This window comes from Lontra canadensis, unplaced genomic scaffold (assembly GCF_010015895.1).
Source record: "Lontra canadensis isolate GAN:19392208 unplaced genomic scaffold, GSC_riverotter_1.0 scaffold87, whole genome shotgun sequence".
NCBI lineage: Eukaryota > Metazoa > Chordata > Mammalia > Carnivora > Mustelidae > Lontra > Lontra canadensis.
Genome location: NW_022631081.1, coordinates 796,852 through 824,650, shown reverse-complemented (window position 1 = coordinate 824,650; position 27,799 = coordinate 796,852). Strand labels below are relative to the sequence as shown.

Genomic DNA, 27,799 nt, shown 5'->3' with positions numbered 1-27,799 from the left:
TTGCGCAGTTAAGTTACTCTAATTTCCAGCAAGTCCCAAGTGACTAAAGTTCAATTGGTGAAGTCTCGGGGGACAAGATTAGTATCTACTCTTCTGTTCACCATCTCAACACTCCATGCATTATTTGTAATTGGTATTAGCAACTTTAAATTCTGATTAATTACAGGAGAGCCTGTTCTCAACGCAGAAACAAAGCCACAAGTCGGGGAGTAATAGACCCAATTATTCTGAGGTAGGCTTTCCGTAATAGATTTTATTATCAAGATATCTCATCTCAGAGGCAAACGCTAAGAAGCTCATTTCATTAGACGCTACCACCTCTTGAACTGAGACAAGCACATTCATCGTTTGGGATAAAGATAGCTTGGAAGAATTCCGTCCCAGATACGTGTCAGAGGCTAGTGGCATGGGGTCCCACATCCCTTTCAGGACCAAGTTTCTTTTGGAGAGACACCTTTGTGGGGAGACAGACAGAAGCCTGTGGTGCCTGGAGGGGGGCATAAATACCCACATCCCCCACCTGCCAGCTCACCGAGAATGCAGGAGGCCATGACGGGTGGCAAGCGAAGCAGTCTGAACAGGGAGTTTATAAACGTGTTGGGCCATTTTGGATCACACTGAGATAACGGGGCGGTAATTAGGAGAGCTATCTCCCCGTCAGGAGAGCCATAAAAGGTATTATTTACACCCTGCTCATGGCCCCAAATGCCCTCCATATGGAATGCCTTTTTAAATACTTCAGTTCCCAGCCAAAATAATTCATCTTTATGCTCTGAAGTTCACAGTCATTTCCTGGAGGAAAACACACAGAGGCTTTTTTTGTTTTGGTTTGGTTTTTGTTTTTTTAAGATTTTATTTATTTATTTGAGAGAGAGAGAAAACACAAACAGGGGGAGTGGCAGAGGGAGAAGGAGAAGCAGACTTCCCCTGAGCAGAGAGCCTGATGCGGGGATTGATCCCAGGACCCTGGGATCATGACCTGAGTTCAAGGCAGATGCTTAACTGGCTGAGCCACCCAGGTGCCCCTCCCCCCTTTTTTTGTTGTTTTTTTTTAAAGGAAATCCTTAACTTGGGCTTTGGTAAATACCTCCCGGCAAAGTGATGGGAGGGGGCTGTGTTCCCTACTACAGTTTGGAAATATGGGTCTTGGGGTGGCTAAGAAAACCCAGTAAGAGAAAACAAGAACGAACATGAAAACTAAGGCCTTTAACAGATGGGGTCAGATTCTCAGAAGACAGGAGGAGGCAGACAAGAGGGAATGACAAAGGAGCTCGCATGACCTACAGAGCAAGGACACGGGGTAAACCACTCCAAAAAGAGTAGATGGGGTCATACCCATTTGATAAACGATGCCAAAGAAGAGCTTCCGATGACAGAGATCTGATGGTGAAGTCATTTCACTTAAAAAATAGTCCATGAATGATGAGATTTGATTTAAGAGCCTTTGGACCCCAAAGCTACCCTCTTTCCACTCAACACCACAACCTCCAGCTGGGGCACAGTGACCCCATGACAAGGAGACTCCAAGCTATTGGTGTGCTAGGAAGGGTTCCTACCAGTGTGCACACACTAACTGCTAAATTTTCCAGAACTTTGCAGGCTGGTTGTCCAACACAACCACCATGAAGAATTAAATGGTACAAACTTCCAAGTCAATAAATCATATCAAAAACAAAGGTAACTAAATACTTAAAATGCATGGCTTCCTAATTATTTTAGGACCTTTTTACTACCATCCGTACTTTTAAAGTGTTTGGTCTCTATCCTACATGGGGCGGGGGGTGGCCTCCCAATCCCACGTTCAAAGACATCATGTTGTTGGCTTGCAATCAGCCCTGGTGGGAGATTGGAGAACACTACACACCAGGACTCACGTACCCTGGAGAGCTTATTGTTAAACTCTTACTAGCTCACGACTGGGACTGGCCCAAGTTTTCCTTCTGGGAGCACCTCCCCAGATCCAAATTCACTCCAAACTCTTGATCACATCAAGGGGAGGTCTCCTCCTTACGGGGAGTAGGGAAGCCTTCCCCAATCCCACTTCAGAAGGGAGCCAAGACCCTCATGGCTCGCACATCGTCTGTTTCAGGCCTTACCTTCTTTTCCCTTCGCACCCCTCCACCCCAAAGGTGGAAAATACACCCCCAAATAAGACCCAATAAATAATTCATGGGCCATAAATAATTGATGCTGGATTTAACAGAAGTAGAGCCGTAAGTGGTTGTCTCTTAACTATTTATGACTTTGCCTGGGCGGCTGACAAGCCAGGCTCGGTGAGGAGATCACACCCATGCTCCCATGTTTTATTTAAACATTATTAAAAGTACACAGTCTGCAGCAAGGCCTTCCATTCTGCTCAGAATTAACTTCTGCTGTGAAGTCACCTCTGGGGCAGGGCTAAACTTGGGACTGGGTTTTACTGGCATCACTCCTGTCCTTTCCCTGTGAGCCTAGGGAGTTAAGCTGCTGTCCTCCTCCTGTCCCTTGAATGCCTCTCCTCCTGATGTGCATGTCCCCTCCTCCAGTTTTCCTGTGACCTCAGGGACATCATGTCACCCCCCCCAAGCCTGTTGGGTTATCTGTAAAGTGGGGACTATCATGAGCCTTGCTTTCAGAGTTACTGAGGGTCACATGAGAACAATGATCTCAACAGGGATGCTTTTGTTTCCCAGGGCATGTTTGGCAATGTCTGGAGATATTTCTGATAGTGATGACTTAGAGTTGGGAGGGGGGACAGTTCTAGCATCTAACAGGTAAAAGCTGGGGCGGCTATGAAATACCCTACAAGGTACAGGCCAGTCCTCCCCAACAGACAATTATCCAACCCCAAAAGTCAATAAAGCCTAGACTACAGAATCGGAACCAATATTACTTTTTGTGACTCATTTTTTTTTTTTTTTAAAAACTACACTTCAGTGTGGAAATATTTTGTGTTTAAAACTTACTGAGTAGGAGAATGAGTCTGAGTTGGTCAGATCTGGGTTCGGATTCTGACTCTGCCACTTGCTGGGAATGTGACTCTGGGAAAGAGGCTCAGGGTCTCTGGCTCTTGGTCCCTTTACTGATAAAATGGGGATAATCTGCTCACAAGAAGAGAATGAAAGAACCTGTATAAGTGCTTAGCCCAAGGCCCAGCACTCAGTGATACACAAACACTAACTACCCCCAACATCACTACCATCAACCATCATGTGCATGGGATGGGATGGGGAAGTAGAGCTAGCAGATTCAGGATAAAGTTTAAGTAGAAGAAGAATCAGAGTCAGAGGAGGAGTGGGAGATGAAAGGAGAAATAAAATATTGTGATATCTATTAAGTCCCTACTGCGTGCTATCATTGGCACTTTTAGATAAATCGTCTCATTTGATCCTCACGGCCACCCAATGAGATCGGCTGCATTATATCCACGCCCTCCCATTGTAGAGATGGTGAAACTGAGGTCCTGCCATGTTAACTTAGCTGCCCAAGCTCCCCGACTCCAAGTCCAGTGCTCCCTATACCACCTTGTAAGTAAGCTGAAGAGTGTCCCCCCAAAATTCATGACCACTAGGAACCTCAGAATGTGACTTTGTTGTAAACAGGGTCTTTGCAGACATAATTAGTCAAGAGGGGGTCATATGGGATTATGGGTCCTAAACCCAATTGACTAGTGTTCGTAGAAGAAGAAGAGAGGACAGAGAGGCAGAGAAGAGAGAGAAGACCATGTGGACACAGAGTTATGTTGCCTCACAGAAAGAACACCTGGAACTTCCAGAAATTGTATGAGGAAGAAAGGATTCTCCACACGGCCGGCCTTCAGAAGGATCAGGGCCCTACCAACACCTTGATTTCAGACTCTGGCCTCCAGAACTGTGAAATAATCAGTTTACATTGTTTTAAGACAACCAGTTTTTGGTAATTTGTTACTGTAGCCCCAAGGAGCCATGCATCCTTGATGCACCCACACACACAAGTCAAAGCAATTGTTTGGGGGAATGAGAGAGGAAGCGAGAGAGACAGAGGTGACATGTCTGCACCTGCACAGGTGGGCGGACAGGTGGGAGCTGAAGAAGAGCAAGGGCGGCAGCAGAGGAGGGCAGGTGCAGGGTGGGAGGAAGGGATTCTGCGGCTGCCATTCATCAGAGGAACGGACATAAGAAAGAAGGAAAAGAGAGAAAGGAAGGGGAGGTTACGTGTCGGCATTTATGTCCCTGTCTGTGGTATATCACTGCCCTTCTGGAAATCTGGACATTGTCTAACACCCAGCAGGCATTTGCTGAACATTGCTGAATGTGGGTGTGCAGAGACCACAATGAACAGGATCAGACAACCGTTCCCCAAAGCTGCCAGCCAATACCGACACATCATCGAAGACACCCAAGTGCTCTTCTCCGCATCTCCTGGTTATACCAATCCACTTCCTCCTCCGCCCACACGTCCCATCTTGTATCAGAATCATTTAGGGGCACCTGCATCTCCTCCTCTTGATCTTGAGATCTCAAAAGGCACATTTCCTGGGCCATTCATGTCGGCATGGTGGGGTGAACGCAGGGGGAGGTGAGAAGAGGCAGGAGGTGCTTCAGCCAGTAAAGGGTGGGGATAACAGTAAGGACTTCCTGGAGGTGGGACGTGACTTGGGTTTGAAGGTTGAGTAGGCAGGGAGAGGGATGCATGGGAACAAAGATGGTGAGTCAAGAAAAACATGGCGTTGGGTCCTTTCTTCCTTGAGTAGAACATGCACGGTGATAAGAGGCAGGCAGCCAAAGGCAGAAGGATCTGCAGAGGCTAGATCTCAGAGGCTCTGGGAGGAAGCTGGGCTGTGGTTCTGAAGGCAGTGGAGAGTCGTGGAAGATTTCTTAGCAAGAAGAGTAACCCAGGAAGACATGTGCCTTCTGGAAAGATCTTCTGCAGGGATGAGTCAGAGTGGAGGCAAAGTGGGGAGACTGGTTGGAAGGTAACTGTACAGCCCCAGACCAGAGGGGATGGGGCTTAATTAAAGAGAGAGGAAGCAAGGATGGGAGGAAGATGGGAGGCGATGGATTTTCAAAATACCCAAATAAGGTAAAACAACAGACCTGGCCATTAATCTGTGAACCAGAGAGAGACAGGCCACTGGGATTTCTGGCGTGGGTCACTGGGTGGTCACTAAGAGTAAGAGGAAGTCCAGTCTATGTTTTTCAAGGCCTGGGAAGCTTTTGAAAAACTTGCCCCTCAGCTCAGCGGCAAGTTGAGGGTAGGGAATCAGGCCAAGGTGCTGGAGGGTAAACCCAACAGGTGTGGCCGCCAGAACAGGTGCATCTGAAGGAAAGCAGACAGAGGGTAGGCCCTCCTGTCACCATCAGCCCTTCCAGCTGCCCTTGGTTACCCTGTCCTGGGGCTGAGGTGGTTCCCCTGAGCTCTGTAACTATTGAAAAACAACAGGACATAAATCCACAGATGAGCTGTCTCATTGCTCCCATGACAAAGGGACTTGAATGATTTAGAGCCAGAATATTCTTTTTCTCCATAATGGCTCCTGGAGTCGCCAGGAATAGTACATTTACTAAAATTAATGGCAAAACCTCATTTTTCTTTTTTCCGGGAAGAGAAGTTCCATCGGCAGAGTAATTGATCCTGATCTGGACGTGCCGGTGCGCCAGCAAGGGGTGTAAATCATTCACATGAAACAACTCGCAGCCCTTTAAACCAACACCAACAGTGACAAATGGCGCAGTCTGGGACAGGCGGAAGGGAACACGAAAGGGAGATCCATCAACATCCTTCCCGCTTCTCACCAGGGCCCAGCGGGTGGGATCTTTTTGAGGGTCAGAGCCATTTTTCAGTAGGATTGGGTCAGAAGGGCAGGGTGGGGTCACGGTGACAGCTTTAGAGCTGGGCACATGGGGACGCCCATCCCACCTCTGCCACTCCCAATGCCACAGCCCTAGGCCAAGCACCGTATGTGTCTGTCCCTCCACATTCTCCACCTACTGGACTTGGTATCAGTGTGAAAGAAAACCACACCTGCAAAGGGCCTAAGCATAGGACTGGATAGATGGATGGATGGATGGATGGATTGATGGATTGATGGACAGACAGATGGACCAATGAATGCATATATGCATGCATGCATGCTTGGACTGGGACATTAGAGAATTCATTCTATCCCTCCCAGGGAGATTTGGACTTAAAACATGGAAAGTGAAAGGGGCAGTGCTTTACTCAAAGAAATGGCTGGTGGTCACAATGGCCAAGGGGTCAGCTGGCTTATCCAAGAATTTCCCCACCCCCACTGCACAGACACCTTGCTTTGCCTGTGAACACTCAGAACTGCCATCACAGAGGGATGCATAAAATACACAAATAAGGGCCTTTGCAATATCTCTCCATTTGGTGTGAGCTCCTTGAGGGAAAAGTTATGTCTTTCTTGTTCCCTGCTGGATTCCCCAACACTGATGCTGGGCATGGCCCATGGGAAAAACTGAGGATACACAGCTCATGAAGGAAAGGACCAGAATGCTGACTGCCTTGCAGGCTTTCAGTAAAATTTATTAGAGAACGCATGGCATGGGGAGGCTGTTCCCTTGTCTTACAGGAGACAGAGAAGGGCAGATCAGTGGTGTGGATGTGAACCCAGAGGAACCCGGGGAAGTAGGATGCCACACTGATGGGGGGCGGGTTTCCACAACTGCACTCCCACTGAGCTGCTTTTTTGCCCATACTGCAAGCTTTCGCAAAATGGGAGCTTTAAGAATCCTTGCTGCTTCCCAACAATGCCCACTGCTGAGCCATGCCCTTAGCTGATGCTGAACAGACACATGTTGAATGAATTAGTGAATAAATCATACAAGGAAAAGAGGACATCCTGTCTTCTCCCAGTGGAAATATCCCAACCCCATAGGCAAGAGGTGGATTTGAGGGCAAATAGGTTGGTGAATATAGGATATTCACCATCAGGAAGGGTTGGCCAACCTGACATTATCCCCTCCGAGCCTTGCTAATCGACAGATTCACTGAAGAAACAAGAGGAACATGATCACTGCAGAACACCAGCTGGGCAGGGACATGCCCTCTGGGTAGAAGGGTGGCCCCCTAAAACCAAAAATCCTCCTAGAACCTGTCCATGTGACTTTATTTGGGAAAATAGAAAAAGTGTCTTTATGGTTCTCATTAAGGTAAGGATCTCAAGATAAAATCCACCTAGATTCAGGGTGAACGCTAAATTCAATTATAGGTGTCCTTCCTTATAAGAAAAAGGCAGAAGGGTATTTGAGACACACAGACACAGAGAAAACAACCATATGAAGACAAAAGGAGATATGGGAGAGATGTGGCCACAAGCCAGAGAATGCCTGGAGCCATCTGAATTTGGAAGGACAGGGAGGAATTCTCCACTGGAGCCTTTGGTGGGAGTGTGGCACTGCCCACACTTTGGTTTCAGACTTTTGACCTTCGGGCAAATTTATTTGATGAGAGAATAAATTTCTGTTGTTTTAAGCCACGCAGTTTCTGCTACTCTGTTACGGCAGCCCGAGAAAATACACTGCCCAACCACAGATAGGCCAAAATAAAGGGAAGATTTCAGTCTTGGTAAACTTATGCAGCATCTTGCAATCAAAGCAGAGAATGATGCAGGTCTCCTGTCAGCATACACACAAGCTTTGAGTTTTACAGTGTTTTTTTGTTGCTGTTGTTTTGTTTTTATTTTGATTCATCTATGGGGGTTGCTCTATAATCTTTTCAGTATTTCAGGGCCTTTGAAGATCCTAACTTGTCCCTGGAAATAGGGATAGGGAAAGGAAAAGGAGAAGGGGAGGAAGGAGAGGAGAGAGAGGAAGAAAAGGAGAACAAAGAAAAGAGGAAGAAAGACACTGTTTGATCCAGCCGGCCCGCCTGGGTGTCTGGCCAGTTAAAGAAGACATCAGAGGAGACAGGCTGGGATGTTCTCTCGCTCCCAGCCAGAGCGGGCAGGAGGGGACTTCAGCTGCATGAGAAACAGGGCCGGTGAATGAGGAAGTCATTCTGTCAACTGGAGGAAAGAGCGTTTCTCTCTTCCTGGCCGTGGGAGGTGGAGGAACTGCCAGTCATGGCTCTTGGACTTTGTCTGGGAACCTGGGTCTCTGTGCAGAGCCTCACCTCCCCCTGCATGACAGCCATGCTGATGGCTTGTCAAGGGCAAAGCTGATGAGAGGGGCCCTAGCTGTGGCAAGCAGTGGCCCGAGAAATACACTTGCTACAGGCAGACAAGCTGGTGAGACCCATCACAAAACCAGAGTGGACAAGGCAGGAAGGAGATAAAGACTGTGATTTAGAGACCTTCTGGCCAAGCCTCAGCACGTGCTGGGTTGTCTCAGTGACGGCTCCCTGGTGGTGGGCAAAGGGAGTATCAGATGTCTCCCAGGTCCCAGAAGCAGGAACCTGGAGTCTTAAGGATATGGGACCTCATGGGGAAAAAGAGCAGCCAGCTCCCTCAGAGGCCCTGTGATCCCTGCAGGAAACTCTCCACAGAGTGTGATGGGAGAGACTTTCCCACTGGACAGGAAACATACTTTTATCTCCCCCTCCTTTTTCTTCCCTATGAAATTTAGTAAGATCCCAAACTCTGCATTTTATTGATTTTTATTTTTTTATCGTTGTACTTCCTTTTTTCTCTGTCCTGATGGGAAGAGATTTTTAAGCACTGCTTGGACCACACCAGGAGCAAAGCACGGTTTAGCCAATAAAAGCGTAGACTACAGGGTTGGACAGGCCTGAGTTTAGATTCTTACTAATGTGTAGCCTCGGGCAAGTGAATGTACCACTCTGAGCCTCAGTTTGGTATGTTGATGGGCCCTTGCCTCAGTTTCTCCATCTGTAAAATGGGGATAATATTCTGACTTTACAGGGTTGTTAGGAGGTTTTTATGATATGGATGGTAAGACTCCATGCAAGGTAGACATTTAATCAGCCTTGGTTCCTTCCTCTTCCCAAGAGGCTACCCTGCCTTTGGAGTGGAAAGTGTGAGGCAGGAAAAGAAAGTCTGGAATTTGAAATGCACACGTGCTGGGCGGCCATCCAGCAGCAGTGAATGCCATTGGTCCACTTTGGGCCCGCTCCCAGAGTCCGCAGCCAATGGCAACATCGTTTCCTTGCCCAACCCCTTCTGGTTTCTCCCTGCTTTCCAAAGGCCCCGGGGAACAGCCCAGGTGGAGGCTCCCATTCAAAAGGCGGGAGGGCACTCCTGCACCTGAAATCCTCCATCAGATGACAGCCAGCACTGGGGACAGCACTCACCAGCTCCATGCACCTGCGGCTGGCCTCCGCCTCGCGTTGCACCAGCTCTTCCATGTCCGCCTTCAGCTCCTCCAGGCGCCTTTGATAATACTGGCTGCTCTCCCGCTGCTGGGACTCGGACTTGGCTGCCTGCGTGAGCTCCTCACCCATCTTGATCAGGCTGTCCCGAAGCCGGATCACCAGGACCTGGAGTCGGAGTGGAGAGCACACACCCATCTTGTTATTAGAGGCCAGGGGCAGGAGACAGGGGTCTCCGGGAAGAGAAATCCTGTGCTCAGTCTCTCTGCATTCGTATAAAGTCATCAGGATGATCATTTTGATTTCTGCTACAGAAAAGAAGAATTTACTTTAAAAACCTAGTCAATGATAACTGCTACACCGAGAGGCAGCCTTGCATATGGATAAGCGCCCTGGTTTGTTTGTTTGTTTTTATAAAGATTTTTATTTATTTGTTTGACAGAGAGAGAGATCACAAGTAGGCGGAGAGGCAGAGAGAGAGAGAGTGAGAGAGAGGTGGAAGCAGGCTCCCCGCCAAGCAGAGAGCCCAATGCAGGGCTCGATCCTAGGACCCTGAGATCATGACCTGAGCTGAAGGCAGAGGTTTAACCTACTGAGCCACCCAGGCACCCCAGCACCCTGGTTTTGAATACGCTGTAGGTTCAATCCTCACCACTACCTCTTCCTGGCTGTGTGACCTTGGGCAAGTTATTTAACCTCTCTGAGAGACAGGAATGATAATAGGATTTATGTCCCAGGGATGCTGTCAGAATTGAAAACGTTAAGTTCTGCAGACAGCATAGCTCAGTGCCTGGCACACCAGGCATTCTAGACAAGGATTGGGAATTATTAATATTTATAGCAGCCCTCATCATTTTATGAAGCTGTGCAGTGGGGAGCACACCACATTGGGAAATCAAAAACCCCTTCCCCAGCATGGGTTTTGGGTTCCCTATTTGTAAAACAAGGAGGTTTGATCAGATAATCTTCCATGAATGAGCCTCAGCTCTTACGCTTTAAGGCATTTTCCCTTTTCTGGGTGTGTGTGGGAGGGGGACAAGCCAAGAGGACACAATGAAACAGTAAAGAGAAAGGAGCGGTGGGCATCACCATTGCTAGAAAAACAAACCCAAGTACTGTTCTGCAGAATTCATTAGTTGGCCAACAAGCCCGGAGCCAATCGATTCTGATGGGCAAATACTCGAGTGTTGACCTAAAACTGAGCCTGCATGAATATTTCAGGCCCTTGCTCACGACTCTGAGCCCCTCTCCAGATCAGAGCCTGAATAATGGTCTAAAAGAAAAGCTGTACTATTCAATTGCCCTCCGCCTTTTGAATGGAGTTTAGCAACAATTTCAAAGGGCAGCAGGGGGGTTAAAAGGAAGATCAGTTCACAAATGGTGTTCCCAAGGTACCTCATTTCAAGGACCTGAGATTCTACTAAATTCAGATCATGATGGCAGAGGAGGGAAGTGAATTTGGACATAGAATCTGCCACTGAAAGTTTTTTTTAATTATAATTTTATTTACTTCTCTGCTATCACTTGATTATGCTAGAATCAAGCTAAAAAAAAATCTGATAGAGCCCAACATTATGTACACTTAAAATGCAGGAGATCAAAGTGTTCTGAAGTGATCTGCAGAGACAACTATGCCTTGAGAATCCCTTGAGCAATTCTGAGAAGCACTGAGGGTCAAGGAGAAGAAGAATCTTTCTCTGTTCTTCATATAAAGTATCCTTCTTAGAGACGAAATGCCCAGCAGGGGATTGGGAGAAGGTTTCCAAGTGAGGAATGCAGCCTCCCATTTCCAGATGCACCATCATCCTGTGGCTCAGCCAGCTGACTGCAGAGAAATTATAGCCTGGGAACAGTGAGGGTCCATTGTCAATCTAGTCCTGTCTCTGACACTACCTAGCTGTATCTTGAACAGGTCACTTGACCTCACTGGGCACATCTTGTAGTTTATTTGGTGGGACCGATCCTACCTGCCCCATGGGTTTGCGATGAACTTCCAGAGGAGAGAGAGATGAGAAACAGCTTTGACAATGGTGAGGTTCACTGGGCCATGGCTCGTGTCACTGGCCCACAGAGCTAAAGGTAAATGTAATCATTGAACCTTGCCCCAGCCCGTCTATGTATTACCTGCCTTTCTCAAGGTCCGGCAGCAATGTCACCTCCTCCTGGAAGCCTCCCTGATTCCCCAGCTTGAAAAGACCAACATCTCCTAAACCTCCCAGCCCTCCCTCTGTATTTATGCACATATTTCACCCACATCTCCTACAATACTCTATGTTTCTGGAAAGCAGAATCTGCTTTTTTGTACCTCCACCCGCCATGCACCTAAACCAGAGCCTGGTACATACTAAGAGCAAAATATATTTCTGCTCAAAGCGAGTGTTGCATCCACAAGTATATGAGAGGATAGATGGAGGTGGGCAGGACGGGATCAGTGGATAAAAACGTGGACAGACAGAAAGGTCAAGGTCTGAAGAAAGGGAAGGATCAGAGGAAGAGAAGATAGTGGAGAAAGGAAGAAGAGACAGAAGGGGGATGATGGATGGAGGTAGATAGAGGTGGATGGAGGTGGGTAGGCTGGACAGATAGGTACTTACGGGACCATGTGTCTGAGGCAGGCAGAAAGGAGGGAGTTGGGGGGAAGGAACACTGATGGGAGATGGTAGAGGAATATGGATTCAGAGAAAGGCATGAGCAGATGAAAGGATGGTCAGAGGATGGACAGAGCATTTACAAAAGCCCCACTGCTTTCAGCCTGAGTAACACCTGCATGTCCACCAATACCTCAAATCTCTTAATCTGCACTTTCTGGAACTCCGTCTTGTTCTCCAGGTCACAGATGACTGCCTCCTGCCTCTTGACAATGGCTCGGTCCACGGTGGACTGCTCCAGGTACTCAATGCGCATCTGAGCCACCTGCAGCTGGGGGCAAACCCGAGACATCCATTGGCCACCTGCTGGCCCCAAGTTCCAGCATCAAGACACATGCAGGACTTAACCCCAGGCCCATTCATACTGCCTCCTTCACGGCTCTGGTGATATGTGTTCAAGGGACAAGCACAGACTGTCAGTACCCTCCCAGCACCCCATGCCCTGGGGTCGCTGAGGCTGGAGGTAATGTTTGCTGTGTGTCTTCAGCATCCAACACAAAACTTTCAATCAGTAAGCTTCAGAATCCCAGCATGCAACCAAGTGTGGGCTTGGGAGCCAAGCACATTCATCAGAGTTCAAAGCCAGGCTCTGCCCCTTTCCAGCAGGAGGTACCTGGGCAGTTCGCCTCCTTGAGCTCCTTCTTTCATTTTTGTGTGTATGAGGACTGATGGCCATTAATAGCTGGTATATAATAAGCACCCAGCAGAGGCCTCGTGTTGCCATTTTTTTGTGCTGTTGGTGTTACTCACACCTAGGAACATTTGCTCGAGGCCCTTGTCACATCGGCAGAAACCCTAAGCAGGTGCACACAACAGTTCAAGAAGGGCTTTGAGAATTGCATGGATAAGAGCAACCCTCTAGCTAATGAGTGAAACTCAGGGGTGTTTGGAAGAACCATGGCTTCAAAGGAAGATTTCACAAAGGATGAGGATCCTGTCTTGCCCAGACCATCCCTTTGTCCTTGAAAACATTTCTCAGAGGAGGAAAATCTTGCACAGAATGGCTGATGAGTTTCACTGCATAGGGCATGTCTGGAGGCTGAACTGGCATGAGCAAGAGTCAATGTATGTGTGTGTGTGTGTTTCCACTCAATTCATTTGATGCACAGCTCAAGTTGAGTGAGTAGACGGATGGATGGATGGATGGATGGATGGATGAGGGACAGTTTTCCAGGATCCAAAGAGGGAGGTCCCAGAAAGACCCCTTCCTTTCCTCCCCACCACAAGGGCAGCTCTGAGCACGTACTTGTTCTTGAAGTTTGTGCTTCTCCTTCTTGGCTTCCTCCAGCTGTAGCTGCAGTTCTTGGATCTGTCCAATGTCAGTAGCAGACTAGTGAGACAAAAAAAATAAAAAATAAAAAATAAGTCACCTTGAGGCTTCACTGGGGACCTTCCGCTGGCAAGCCCTTCTCCCCACTTACACCCTCCAGATGTCTCAGAGCCTCTGTGACAATAGCTCGTTTCAAAAAGTTACTGCTTACATCCTCCCCACATCGTCCATCTCAGTGTCTGCTGAGTCACTCCCGTTATATAAGCCCATGGCTTTGGTCAACCGCCCAGCACACTATCAGACACTCTTGAGAGCCCAGATGGAAATGGCCTGGCCATGGCACCAGGGCCAGATTAGAAGGGAAAGGGACTCCCAAGTGTCAGGTGACTGGGATTCTAGACTTGGATACTGGCCTTGGCCTCTCTGTCCCTCAGTATCCCCATCTGTAAAATGGGCTGAGAGTCTCTGCTTGGCTTCTCTACCTGGGCTTTGTTCAGAGATGAGATGAGGCAGTGGAGACTATAAACATCCTTTAAAAAAAGGAGAACCAAACTGTTAAGCGTGATTATCTCTGAAGAGAGGAATTCCGACGGGCAGGAGGGCCCCACGCTTTCTATTTTCCACCTGTCTTTATTATTTAAATCATTTATGACACACATATGAGTATACTGTTTCTGTAATTGATCCAATGCAGAAAGTTCCCTTTGACCCAAAATAAGTGTGAGTCACAAAGGCAGAAGAGGGCATAGGTTATTTCTGTGATGACTGTTCTAATGTCAAGGATATAATTGGTTATTTTTTTAAGATTTTATTTATTTATTTGACAGAGAAAGAGAGATCACAAGTAGGCAGAGCAGCAGGCAGACAAAGAGAGGGGAAGCAGGCTCCCTGCTGAGCAGAGAGCCCGATTTGGGGCTCGATCCCAGGACTCTGGGATCATGACCCGAGCCAAAGGCAGAGGCTTACCCCACTGAGCCACCCAGGTTCCCCAAATTGGTTGTTTTTATTATCATTATTCCTTTTTTGGCAGAAATTCCCCCAGATCCCATCTCAGTAGGATGCATTTGAAGTCTGGCAGGTAAGGTTATCATGGATCCCCTCTGGGGTATAACGTGGGGAAGATGCTCCTTACTCTTGGATGGAGCTGCTCTCTCCACCCACCCAGTTATCAGAAACCTGCCAGGGATCCCCATCACTCATCGGTCTGTTTAACCCCAAAGCCTCTGCTGCACCCCATCTTACCATGCCTCCTGACTGTGTCCTGGGTCTGGCCACCTACCCACATCTACTCCACTCCCCGGTACAAGCCAGCTGACCCTCTCCCTCTTGTTCTGGTCCCTAAAACATTTGCTGATAATTCCCATCACACATAAAATAAAATAAAATCCAAACTCATCTCAGCTTGCGAGCCCCCAGTCTGGCCCTGCTCTGCTGGCCTCCCTGAGCTCCTCCTGGATCATGCTCCCCTCGCTGGCCTCCTTCCTGCCTCTCAGATGGGCCACCTTAGGCCCTTTGCCTATGCTCTTCCATCTGCCTGGAACACTTCGCGCAACCCTCGCTTCCACCCAACCTAATTAACTCCTGTGCCTCATTCAGATCTCATCTGAGAGCCACCTCCTCGGGGAAGCCCTCCCTAACCTCCAACCTGGGTCAAGATTCACAGAAACGTGCTCATTTCCTTTCCAGACTCTAAGCTCCTTTTGCAAGTGCCCGGCTCTGTTCTGGGTGATTATATGAAGAGGTGTGCCCAGCCCATTCACCTCACGTGAATGCAGGGACAGGACGTGATTTCCTCAATCCAGTATCTTTGGCATTTCATATGGTAGCAAATGCATGGTGGGGGCCCAGTAAGTATTAAACAAATGAATGGATATAGAAATAGATTATGGAGAGGCAGATGAAGAGATGAAAGGATGGATGGCTGGGTGAGTGGCTGGGTGGGTAGGTGGGTGAACTGGTAGAAGGATGGGTAGGTGGGTGGCTAAAACGAGGACCGGTGAATGGGGGACAGATGAGCAGATGAATGGTGGATGGAAGAATATTTTTTTTTAATTTTATTTATTTATTTGACAGAGAGAGATCACAAGTAGGCAGAGAGGCAGGCAGAGAGAGAGAGCAAGGGAAGCAGGCTCCCTGCCGAGCAGAGAGCCCGATGCGGGACTCGATCCCAGGACCCTGGGATCATGACCTGAGCCGAAGGCAGCGGCTTAACCCACTGAGCCACCCAGGCGCCCCTGGATGAATATTTTGATGGGTAGTTAGAAGGGTATGTGGGTGTGTAGATGTGCAGATATATGTATACATAAATCAAAAATTTTCCTGGTGGAGATGCCTTCCAGGAATGCACACCCATCTGAAGGTGACACCTGCCTCCATCAGGACATGAAATTTCACTGTCCCCATCACTGTAGCATCTATCCCACCCAGGTCCTAGGATCAGAGAGAGGCCCAATAACATCCCCTTTCTTGACATCTTCCCCCGGCCCCCCACGCCCTCCCCAAGGCCACTAAGCCTCCTTCCACTCTCCATTGCCACCTGAGCAATGAGGTCCTTGTGCTTCTGCATGAGGTCGTTCAGGTCATCCTGGTCCTCGTCGATGCGCTTCAACAGGTCCGCTCTCTCAAACTGCAGCCGGTACAGCTGCTCGTCCACCTGGGGGAGGCAGGACAAGGGTGAGGGGGGGCTAGAAGGGTGGCTGGGATGGGGACACCAGGGGCCTCAGGAAGAGCCAGGTGGGAAGGCTCACCTGTGAGTGTGTCAGATGAGTGACCATGTACTAGAAAGGATGGTCATGGGTGTGTCCGTGCATGATGTGTTTGTGTGTGGGCACACATGTGGCTGTGTGAATGCATGTGTGCCTGTGAATGGCTAGACATCTGTGTAAGCCCACATGGGCTCACATTTCATGCCTGGGACACGCACGTGAGTACAGACCTCTCTGAGTACAGATTCTCTCTGGGGACCAGGACTCTGTTCTGTTCACAAGTACCACCCCGCTGTACCAGGCCTGCCTACAGCAGGTGCTCAGGAAATATGTCTTGGGTGGTTGGGTAGAAGTGATGCATATTTTATCTAAGATGGCATTGATCCCTGTGTCTGGTGATTTTGGAGGTGAGGGCGTGCATTCATTTATGTGCGTGTGTGCATATGAATGTTTGTGGGCAAGTTCCTCTTAACCTGGTGCCAACAAAATCTGGAACAAAGGGGATCTTGAGACAAACTTTCGCCTATAAATCTGTGGCTACACTTAAATTTTAGGATTTCACATGTGGAGTAAAAATTTAAGCTCACCTTGTATGCACAGATGGGTGACTTAGAAAGGCGCACCCGATTTCTGCCAATATATTAGATTCATAATATGTGTTCACTTCCCCCATTCAGGGGTGGGCACATAGTAGGTTCATAATAGATGGCTGGGTCCCTTATAGGAGTGAGCCTAAGTGGACCTATGAGAGATATGCTCATCTCCATTTATAAGAATGAACGTACACCGGTTCAATTATAATGATCAAGTCCCATGTAATGGTGGTGAGCACACAGTAGGACTACAGCAGGTGCCTGGGAACCACTTACAGTGGTGAGCACACTGTGGGAATACTATAAACATTTTTGTTCCCAGGTAGGGTGCTGAGAAAACAACAGGTTCCTATTGAATACATCCCCACCATGCTGAGCACACAGTAGGTCTACCTTTGCAGAGGTGAACACAGTCAGCCCTCATATATGCCCTTATACCTTTATAAGGCTCAGCTCATAGTAGGATGTCTGTGCTCTCAGGAAGTCCTCAATAAGTGCCTTTTGTCCCTCTTACGGTGTGGAGCACAGAGTGTGGGCCCATGCTAGCCCCCACAGCCCTGCGCTGGCCCGGGGCCCCACAGTTCCAGGAAGGGACAGGTACCAGGTTCTTGCTCCGGGTCATGTTCTCCAGCTCACTGTGCATGTTCTCCAGGTCCACGGTCAGTGCCTTCTGCGTCTTCAAAGCATCCTCACACTTGGCTTCACTCTGCTCCAGCTGTGCCAGGCAGGAGGATGAGAAGAGAAGAGAAGAGCCTCATAAGGCCACCTCCTTGAATGCCCTTCCCCTCTGGCTCAGCCCCTCTCCGGTGGCACAATAATTTACAGACGGTCCACATGTCTTTGCAACTATTCATCAACCCACAACGAGGGGAAGTGACTGCGTTTGCATCTGAGGTGGCCAGATTCTGAGCTACTCAAAATTGAACAGGCGCTGTCCCATGAAATAAGGCTAGTCCGCTTTGGTGCCAGGAGCTAGGCCCCAGCCCCGCTCAGCAAATATTTGCTGACACCCACTTAGTATGTGCCGTGAACAGTCAACCTGGCCCCTGGCCCACCGTGGGAGAAGGGGAGTCAGAAAGGGACAGCCTCACTGAGCAGCAAAGGAAGGAAGACATGGAGACACTGAGAATACAAGATGAAGTCAGGGAAGGCTTCCTGGAAGAGGTCCTTGAAAGTCAGTAGGAAGTTGCCAAGGAGATATTTCCTTTATTTATTTACTTTTTTAAAGAGAGAGAGAGAGAGGGAGAGAGAGAGAGAGTATAAGCTGGGGGAGGGACAGAGGGAAAGGGAGAGGGACAAGCAGATTCCCATCTAAGCGGGAAGCAGGGAACCCTGACACTGGGCTCGCTCCTAGGATCCTGAGATCATGACCTGAGCCAAAGTCAGACTGAGCTATCCAGGTGCCCCTAAGTAGACATCTCTTAACCAGGTTTCAGCATTGCAAACCCCTTTTAAATGGTATGTGAACTTTTTGCCACGGGAGCATTTTCTCAAAGATTAAGAGCCACTGACCTAAACAAAGTTTTTCTTTCCCACTCTTTTCTTTCTCATCCATTCACCTGCCTGCACCCAGCCAGCCTCCTATCTTAGCAGAGTGGGGCCATCTAACAGGTCTAAGTACCTACACGACCCCAGAAGATGGTCGCTCCCCACTGGAAAAAAACACATTCGGTCACAAACCCTAAGTCCATGCTACAGTTGGCAGTTTCCCCTGGATTTCCAAACCCTAGAATCCCTGAGCAGAACACAGCCTCAGAAATCGCCTAAGGATAATGTTAAGGGTTCAGAGAGGGACAGTGCCTTGCCTGAAGTCACACAGCTAGCTGCAAGGAGTGAAGACAGTCGCTTGTATTGTCCAGACCAGCTGATTCTCACAGCCAGGCCACTGCCCCACCAAAATTAATAGTAAGGTTGGGGCTCCCAGATAGGAAAAAAAAAAAAAAAGGCAAGCTAGAGTCCCCATGAAATGACGTGCATACAATCTCTGGTCCCTGAGGCCACCAAGCAAGTGGGAGGGCCCCATTGATCTATAAAAGGAAAACAATTGAGCCATTGCGGAGACTGACCAAGGTTTGGGGGGCTGCTCTATGGATAGAGCCCCTTTGGGGTCATTTTCATCTCCTTCCAAACTGGGCAGAGAATGTCTTCCACAACATATTAGGAGCTCAGCCCCTATGTTAGAATAATAACAATGACAATGGAAGGCGGGGAGAACGGAGGTCACCATCAATTTGAATACCTCCTGCCAAGCACCTGGGGTGGGGGAAGGTTCCACTTTCATTTTGACTTGTAATCTTCATCTTTGAGCTGTGAGGTTCATATTGCCGATATCCCCATTTTACACACGGCTTTCTCACACGAACCTCTAGTTCCAGCTCCACCTCACTGCTGACAGCCAAGATCCACAAACCCTCCTCCCCACCCAGTTTTCCAAGCCCCCAAGAACGATGTATTCCCACAGCGGGCTCAGTTCCTTGAGGCCCATTCCCCTCAGTGTGGGGGCTGGGACACACAGAGAGTGATGCTGAGCAGGGGAGCACCGCGGACAGGGTGAATCAGAAGTCAGGTAGAGTCTCATCATCCTGCAGGCGACTCCAGGGCCTCTGGTAAGGCAGGGAGGTGGCAAGGAGGGCTCCCTGCAGCCAGAGGCCTCACTAAGCTAAGACCTGAAAGACGCAAAGAGACAGCCGTGTAGAGACTGAGGAGGAAGAAGCAGTGCCCTGAGTGGAGGCAGCAGCTGGTGCAAAGGCCCTGAAGCAGGAACAAGAACAAAAGTGAAATTGGTGCTGAAGGACAGAAGGGTGGCCAGTGTGACTGGACAGCTGTACAGAGATGGGGAGGGGGCAGGATGCTGAAGGAATGGATTGAGTAGGGGTGGGGGGCTGGCACATTAGTGAGGCTGGTGAGCAAAGTGCAGGTTCATTTTCAGTCTGCAGGGAAAACACTGATGGAGGAGGAGGCAGTTAGCACAATCCGCCTTGGCTGCTACGGGGAGGATAGGTTTTAGTGGGCAAGACTGGAAATGGGGCAGCCAGTGAGGACACACTGTGGGGTGTGCCAAGAAGGAAAGGTCTGGGCGGGCAGGAGCAGGTGGGTCATCATGGGAGATGAGGTCAGGTGACTAAGAGTAGAAAGAAGACATCTCACTGGGTCCCGCTCCCAGGCAAGCTGCCAGGCTCAGGGCCAAGAGGCAAGCGAGAGCCACCGTCAGTAACCGAATAGTGAAGCGTGGCATACGAGGACAGCACTTTCCATCTGCTGAGCCCCTCCTTGAGCTAAGGGTTTTGGCAGTGTGATGCCCCGGTCCTCAGAGCCTCCCTGGAGCGAGAAGGCTCGGTTTGTATCTCCATTTTCCGGGTGGTAGATGATCAACGATTAAGAAATAATCCTTCCTTTCCCCCATCTCCCCGAAGTAAGCAGAGTGGGGACGAATCATCCCCGAGCAGAGATGGACATGGCTGTCAGTGTTCTTCTTAGCTCCTCTGGGTTAGGGATAGGATTCTCTTGGCCGTGATGGGTCTTGGCATTAACAGTTGTACCTGCTACTGTTGTCGGGGACCATTTTCAGGACACTGTGCTCTCTCCGTCTTGCTTTGTAAAAGCCCCACAAGACCTCTTGGGAGCAGGGTACCACCTTTAGGAACCACCTGGTATAGGAGGACACCGGGGCTCGCAGAGGGGAAAGGACTTGCCCACAGTCACGCAGCAGATCAGTGGAGAGGCCTGGCTGGTCCAACCCCAGAGTCCACGCTCTTTCCTGCTGGGCTCCCCTGTGCTTCCTGAAAAGCCCCTCTCTGGAAGGTCCAGGCCACAAGGGAAGGCCGGATTATAATAAAGGGAAAGCTCCTTTGCAGAGCAAATTGTTGGCTCAGTGGCTTGGTGACACCACGGAAGCCACCCAGGCAGGGTTGTGAGATCCAGGACCAGGCTGCAGACTGCAGAATGTGAGGCAGAGCAGTCAGAGACAAGAGACAGGACTCAGGAGGCTGAATCAAGGAATCAGTGCAGTGGTGCCAAGGAAATGGGCGCCATCCTGGATAAACAAGTTCACCCCCAAGGGAGGAGGAAGGAAACCAACACTTACTGACCCTGGCTGAGTGCCAGGTCCCACCCCATGTGGGGTCAGAGCCTGGGCATGGAGCCAGACCTGGAGGCTCGGCCTCTCTCAGGGGGTCTCGTAATCTCACACTTCAGTATTCTCGCCTGTAAAATGGGGAGAGTCCCACCATAGGGTCTACATGATCCTGCATAGTGAGTGAGTGGAATCAGGGGCGTGCTCGGCACCATGCCGGGCACTGAGAAAACCCAAGAAGAGTAATTGCAGTTGTCTCTGTTGTCTGTCTTACAAGTTGGGGTTTTAACCCCATCACAGAGTCCAGGAGAATGAAAGGAAATGGAGCCGTCGAGCTCCCACTGCTGGGATGATGCAGGGCCTGGGCTCCCACCATCTCAAGGAGCAGTTTCAGGCTTCTTGGCAGATGGAGTGGGGGGCAGGGGAGGGTGCCAACCCCAAAGGGGCACAAGCCAGGAAGATCTGGACAGGCAAGACGAGAATCCCCATCACCAACCCCCACCCCCACCCAGCAGCCCCAGATTTCTACTGGGCAGGCTCTGGGCCACTGCTGACAAGCCATCTAAATGCTGAGATTTAAAAATCTCAATTTATGACACTTTAGGGAGTGGGAAGAAATACAGGGCCATCTTGGGCTGATTTTCCATTATGGATGACCCGCTGTAAGAATAACTCACTGCATGTTATTTCCATATGGGGGCTGTTTGAGTGACATTTTTATAAGCCGGGTGGCAAATCATGCTGGGGCTAAGAACAGACCCTTTAGGGGAGTGACCTGGCCCACTGCCTCTCTGCAAATGCCTTCCCTTCTTGGGGGCTCTCCAGGTAGGACAGTCAGAGAGCAGAAGGAACAGGGCAGCCAGACTCCCCTCAGGAAGGGTTATTGGGTTGTGCTCCCCAGTCCTCATAGCCAGTGTGACAATGAGGATCCTGGGGGGGACAGACGACACCTCACATCTTTTGGTTCCAAGTCACCATCCATCCCCAAGGATGACCCCTCCTGGGTGTCTTGTCAGACCTCCAAGACACAGTGTGGAGAGCATTAGGGGGATAAAGTCTCTGGTGATTTCCATCTATTTCCAGACCTGGCATGGTGCTGACAAGTCAAATGACTTACTAAGGGTCTCACAGGTTCTAAGCCACAGACTGGGATATGAATCCCACTCAGAGTCATTATGCTGCATTCCTTCTAGAACAATAGTGCCCTGGACAGATGCTTTATAGGGGAAATTCTGTGATGTGCCTGCATAGGGTCTGTTCTCCCTTCTTTTGATAGTGTCACCCTATCCTCCCGGGGGGGGAATATATATATTATATAGATAGATAGATATAATATATAGATATATATTTTATACATATATAAAATTATATATATTTTATATATATTATATAATATATAATTACATATATATTATATAATATATATAAAATATATATCTCCACCCCCCAAATGTCCATGTGATTCTGATGGAGTTGACTGCCTCCTGCCCCCCTCCCCAATACACAACTGTGAAGTTTTAAGAAGAGCATGTGACTCCACCTAGCCTATCAGAGCACTACTTCCTGTTGGCCAGAGGGCTTCACTGTGGGACAGTAGCATGGCTGATATCAGGGGTTTTGCTGGGACTACAGAAACAAAGTTCATTCTCTGGGATACAGGATGTGAGCCTGGAGTGTCTGTTTGATGGCCCTCTTCCTAGCAAGAATGAAAATACTGCCTAGAATAGAAGGTGACATCAAAGGTGCTAAGGCAAGAAACATATTTGCAATGACATGGTTGGAGCACCTAGATCCAGCCAAGCCTGAAGGCAGATTTTGCCTCAGAACTTTTCAGATATTTTGACCAATAAGTTCCCTTTTCTCTACTTGAGCAAATTAGAGCTGTATGGCCGGGAGGCAAATGTAGAATGAGTAAACAAGTTAGAGGGGAGAGTACATGTACCAAACACTTTAAACCACAGGTGACAGTGTTCATTGATCCTATCCTGCAAAGGATGTTCGATCAACATAGCGCCATCTAAAACCCTGTGGTAGAATCACAATCATTCATTCTTTAACTATTCTGTGTATGGATCCCTCCCCATAGGAGGATAAATATTACCCCTTCCTGATTGTTCAATGGGAAAAAGAGGAGGGAATGAGAGTTCTCCCACACTAACTCAATGAGGCACTGTGGGGGCCCACTCATTGCTCATTATCACTGTGGCCCACAGAAGCCCTGCATGGCAGGGATCAGCCCACGTAGTGTTACAAAAGAGGAAAATGTAACCCAGGGCAGGGGAAGGGTCTTGCCCAGGGTCAGAGGCAAGTCAATGGAACTCTGAGCCTGTGCTCTTCCTGGGCCCCCACATAGCCCACTCTGCACACAAGTCTTTCCCTCCTGCTGAGTTCATCTCTCGGCATTCTCTCACAACATCCCCCTCCTTTCATTCCCCAGGAGGGCAATTGAGATTCCCATCACATAGACATCAACTACAACCCGGTGAATAGCATTACTTTCCTATGCAAAGCCATCTGCCTGCTTTAAATACCTGGTGAAAATGTTTGCTTTGGACTTATTAAGCTACTCAATGAGTGGGCCAGACATACAGAAGGAGGCAGGGAGAGGGAAAATGCTGGTATTACAGCTGAGCAATTAGAACCCTGATTTCAGGATCTGGTTGAACAACATGAGGGATTTAAGGATCCCGTATCCCAAATGCCACGGGGAAGCCTTCTAAGAAATGGTGTCATTGGCAGGCTAATCTCAACACATTCCAGGCCTTGACATCCCATCAGGGCACTCGGAAGAATTAACCTTCAGTAGGAAGGCCTTCCCTGAAGGGAATTACCAGCATCTCAAACTAGAAGGCCCTGATATTGAACAAATTCATTAAGTGCAAACATATTAAAAATGTCAGGCCAGGTCCACCAATGGTCTATCTGGCTCAGGAGCCTGATGACGGTGGCCCCAGGGGGAAATTTCCTAAGACCATCTGGTGGTTACTCTCTGTGTCCTTGATCAAACCATTTGAGCATCTATTAAACATTCCATCATTTTCCTTACATTGTGCTAGAGGATCATTATTTATTGATACACCAGAATGCTTTCTGAGTATTTACTGTTTCCATCTTCTTCCGAGTAAAAATAATCATTATCAGTAGTGGGATAATCGTAACCACTTTCTGAATGCTTACCGTGAATATGTTAATTGCAACATGTAACAACTCTGTGAAGCAGGTACTTCCATCACCGTTTTATCAATGAAGAAATTGAGGCTCAGAGAGGTTAGTGAACTTGTCAAGATCACACAGCTTCTAAGTGGTGAATGGGGCCAGGACCTGAACTGAATTTTAAAGCTACAGCTTTTTCTTATAAGCCCTGTGGCATGAGCTTCCCACCTGCTGAGTTAAACAGACCTCCTTTTACTTGTTTTCAGTCTATTTCTTTGTGGGTTTAAGAGTCCTTCCTCGGTGACAGACAATAACTAAATTTGCTGTAGTGAGCATTTCGTGATGCACATAATTGTCAAATCGCTAGGTTATACAGCCGAAACTAACATACAATACCCCTAATGTATATACTAACACAATATACTAATATTGTGTGTCAACCACACTTCAATAAAAATGAAATTTAAAAAAGAGTCTTTCTTAATAGGATCTCAGGACTGCCCAGGTATTATGTGACTGGAACAGACCTCAAGAATTTCCTTCCTGATTTCACCTGTGATGGCAGTGGATTTGGAGTACACCGATGTTCTCCAAAGAGAGAAAAAAATAAAAAAAAACAAACCTTGGAAAAGCAAGGTAAAATACACATAAAACACCTTCCCTGCCTCCATCCTATCATACCCTCATTTTTATCATATTTCCAAAACCCCGTTGTTCCAGCACCCCACGGCTCCCCTAAATGTCAGAGTGCCTCCGGTCTGTCTTCTTGCTAGATAGTGGGTGCCCAGAGGCCCCCCGGGGGCTTGCTCCCCTCTGGGTCCCTACGTGGTAGGGGCTCCACGCACATGCCCTGAGGGACAGGGGAAGAGGTCAGCTCAGCACATCACAAATCTGTCCCAGTCTGCGGGGCTGTCTCATGCCCAAGCTGCCTGCTGCCCATGCTACCTGAGCCAGCCCTGAACACCCTCTCAGGAAGTCACCCCTGCCTGGCCATCCCTGGCTCCTCCTGAGCCGGTGTCCGGACAGCCAGCTCCCCAGGAAGGACAAGGGGTGGGCCATGTAGGCAGGACCCTTCCCTGCAGGAGGAAATGACCCGACTAGGGAGAATGACCACAAACTCATTCAGCAAACCTCCAGGGGCTGGATCCCGAGTCCAGGCTTGAGCCCCTAGTGGAGGGGTGGGGAGGAGGGAACTTCCTGCCACCAGAACATACAGCTAACCAGAACACTCTCTACCTAACCAAGTGATTTTAAATTTGGATTCCAAGCTAACTGAGGCTGACCGAGTGGACCCCCTCACACTTAAGAGCTCTGTTCATAAAATGACAGAGCTAAGAGAAGGCAGCAGTGGACCCCGAAGTTTGTCCCCAGAGCAGGCGAAAGTATTTGCAAGATACATAACCAGCAAAGGGCTTGCATCCCAGGATATCCTACAAATCACTGAGAAAAATAGCCAACAGTTTGAAAGAGGAACACACGGCTTCATCAGGCAGAAGTAGCCCTCCAAAAGGCTTATCCACTTTGAAAAGGCAATCCACCTCTTTACTCATCAGGGTGAGGGAAAATGGAACCTTCCTGACACCTCCTCCCACAAAATGGCTAAGATGTGAATAAGGAACAAACCCTGGGGCTGACCGGCATGGGACACCAGTGGGGCACATGTTCCACTGGATGGAGGAAATGTGCCTGCAGATAGTTGGTAGAAGCACGTGGTTACCTCAGCACAGTTAACGAAACACGCGTACCGTGATCCAAAGACACTACAGTTCTAGGTCCACACCCTGCAGAGAAGCACACACACACGCCTCCCTCCCAAATAAAATAACATGGGGGAAAACAGGCATGTAGTAGCTGTATTCATAATCACCAAGATCTAGGCGCAAGCTACGTGTCCATTGACAGCAAAATGTCTCAACCGTGATACAGTCTCAGAAACAGCAAGGAGGACGAACCAACTACTACCTACAATAACATCACGTAGTTTTGTATCCATCTATGGAGGGGGTGGAAAAGAAGCAAGACCCAGGCCAGAACGCGTGGACAGTAAGGATTCATTCGAGGAGCAACAGGAGCAGATAATCGAGAGAAGTCAGTCAAGCTGGTATCTGGTTCATCACCTCCTTCCCTCAACCTATAGACACCTTCCTTCATCTTACAATTACTGAGTGTTAGCGACAGTGGTCCTATGATGGGCCACTCCCCTCCCCGCCACCCCTCCCACCCTTGTTTGCCTGGGATGTCTCTGGTTTTAAAAATCAGAAATCCTATGTCCTGGGAACACCCCCAGACCAGCACCACATCTAACAGTTCTGGAATTGCAAAGACAGGGGCTCCCATTCCAGTTCCCCCAAATGGAAAAGCAAAACAACCGGTCTGAATTCTCCCAAAATGTCAGCATCCTAAAATACAGAGAAGGAGAGATTGAGGATCTACAGGCTTGCAAAACCTGAATGAAAGCACTTTTGCATCCAGGGTTGGATCCTGAACATGGAGAAAAATCGCTATGAGGAACATTAATAGGACAAGAGACAACATCTGCATCATTGGCAGTTAAGATCAGGGGTCAGCAAACTTTTTCTCCAAGGACCGGAGAGTAAATATGTTTGGCTTTGCTAGGCCAAGGAGAGAGAGAGAGAGAGAGAGGTACTATCCTTTCCTAACCACTTTAAAATGTAGCCATTTAAAAACATGAAAACCATTCTTAGGTCTCAGGCTGTGATAAAAAACACAAACACAAACACAAACAAAAAACAAACAAAAATCCAAAAAACAAAAACAGAAAAGAAACAAGCTTGTTGGATTTGAGCTGGATTAGGCCTGCAGGCCATAGTTCATCAACTCCCGAACATGTTATCAGTATGAAATTTCCCATGTTGATGAGAGCAAAAGGGCATCCCGTCTGTAACTCTTTTCCCAATAATTCAGCAAAAGGTAATTTGGAGAGAGGATGATAAATCGAGTGTGGTAAAATGTTAGATTGATGAATCTGAATGAGGGCTAAACACGGATCCTCTGAACTATTCTTGCCATTTTAAGTTTGAAATTCTTTCAAAATACGTTATTTAAAAAAACAAAAAAACAAACAAAGAAAAAAAACAGTTCCTCCCCAGCCCTGTTACTTTGGGCAAGTCTCCTATACACCGAGCTTCCTCCTACACACAAGGAGCATAATACTAGCTCCCTCCTGGGGAGAATGAGGGCTCACCCTGTGAGCTCCCACCCATCTGCAGAGCACCTGCGGTCTCTAGACCCACTCCTACACTCTGGTCCCAAACAGAAAAGGCTGTGCTCACATGCTGTTGCCTACATTCAAGTGGGTTGAGGGGCTCAGATTAAGTCATGGCATCTCGGGGCTTAGCCCCGTGCCTGGCGCAGCATAACCAATGGTTGCTTGCCATCGATGTCCTCGTTGTCAAGATGGCTATGATTATCCTGGTGGATGGCTTGCCGCTCTGGGGTCTGACCCTCCATGGCGCTCGACGGTAACAGGTCCTTTTGGGGAGATGCGTAGACGTCACTTCCTGCCTACAGCAAAGCCAGCTGTCCCCCGCTTCATTCCTAACAGCATGGGAAGTGTCAATATTTGTGGGTTGAACAAGCCCTCGAAAACTATGTTCTCACCCAATTACACTTCGGTTTTTATCTCCTCTGACAGGAGGTTATGTTAATATTGAATCAATTCACTCCAACATCATCTTTCAAAAGGGGAGAAAAGAAAAAAGCCTCTTCAAATAAAATACCCAGGCCACCTACCCTGTGGTTCCTGGCTGGGGAGAAGCATTCCAAAGGTGCTCACTCACATAAAAGGCTCCCATCAGAGTCATCTTCCCAGAGCGGATTCATTATTTTCAATATCTCGTGGAAGCACGGGTGACACGTGGTGACAAACGTCCCAACGAAAGGCACCAAGGAAGAGATAAGGGCTATCAGTCTTCTGCACACCAGCAACAGGAGCTCGGATTGTTGCCTGACCATGGCTGGGAGTTCATCATGTAGACAACACACCAGGCCCAGTGGGCCCACACGAAGGAACACAGAAGCTGAGTTGGAAACCCCCAGTGGAAAGGCCTACAGGAGCATCGGGGCTTTCCAAAGGGATGTGAGGGCCC

The 27,799-nt window shown here is 48.6% G+C and overlaps 1 protein-coding gene across 1 annotated transcript in view; it reads right to left on the bottom strand.

Moving 5' to 3' along the window:
• Positions 1–27,799, bottom strand: part of MYO18B (myosin XVIIIB) — a 248,035-nt gene that overhangs the window by 61,322 nt on the left and 158,914 nt on the right. The window contains exons 35-39 of the mRNA XM_032883267.1: positions 17,067–17,180; positions 15,704–15,820; positions 13,144–13,227; positions 12,031–12,168; positions 9,232–9,417 (exon numbers count right to left, since the gene is read on the bottom strand). Of these exons, the coding sequence (XP_032739158.1) occupies positions 9,232–9,417; positions 12,031–12,168; positions 13,144–13,227; positions 15,704–15,820; positions 17,067–17,180 (639 nt within the window). The remainder of the gene's footprint in view (positions 1–9,231; positions 9,418–12,030; positions 12,169–13,143; positions 13,228–15,703; positions 15,821–17,066; positions 17,181–27,799) is intronic.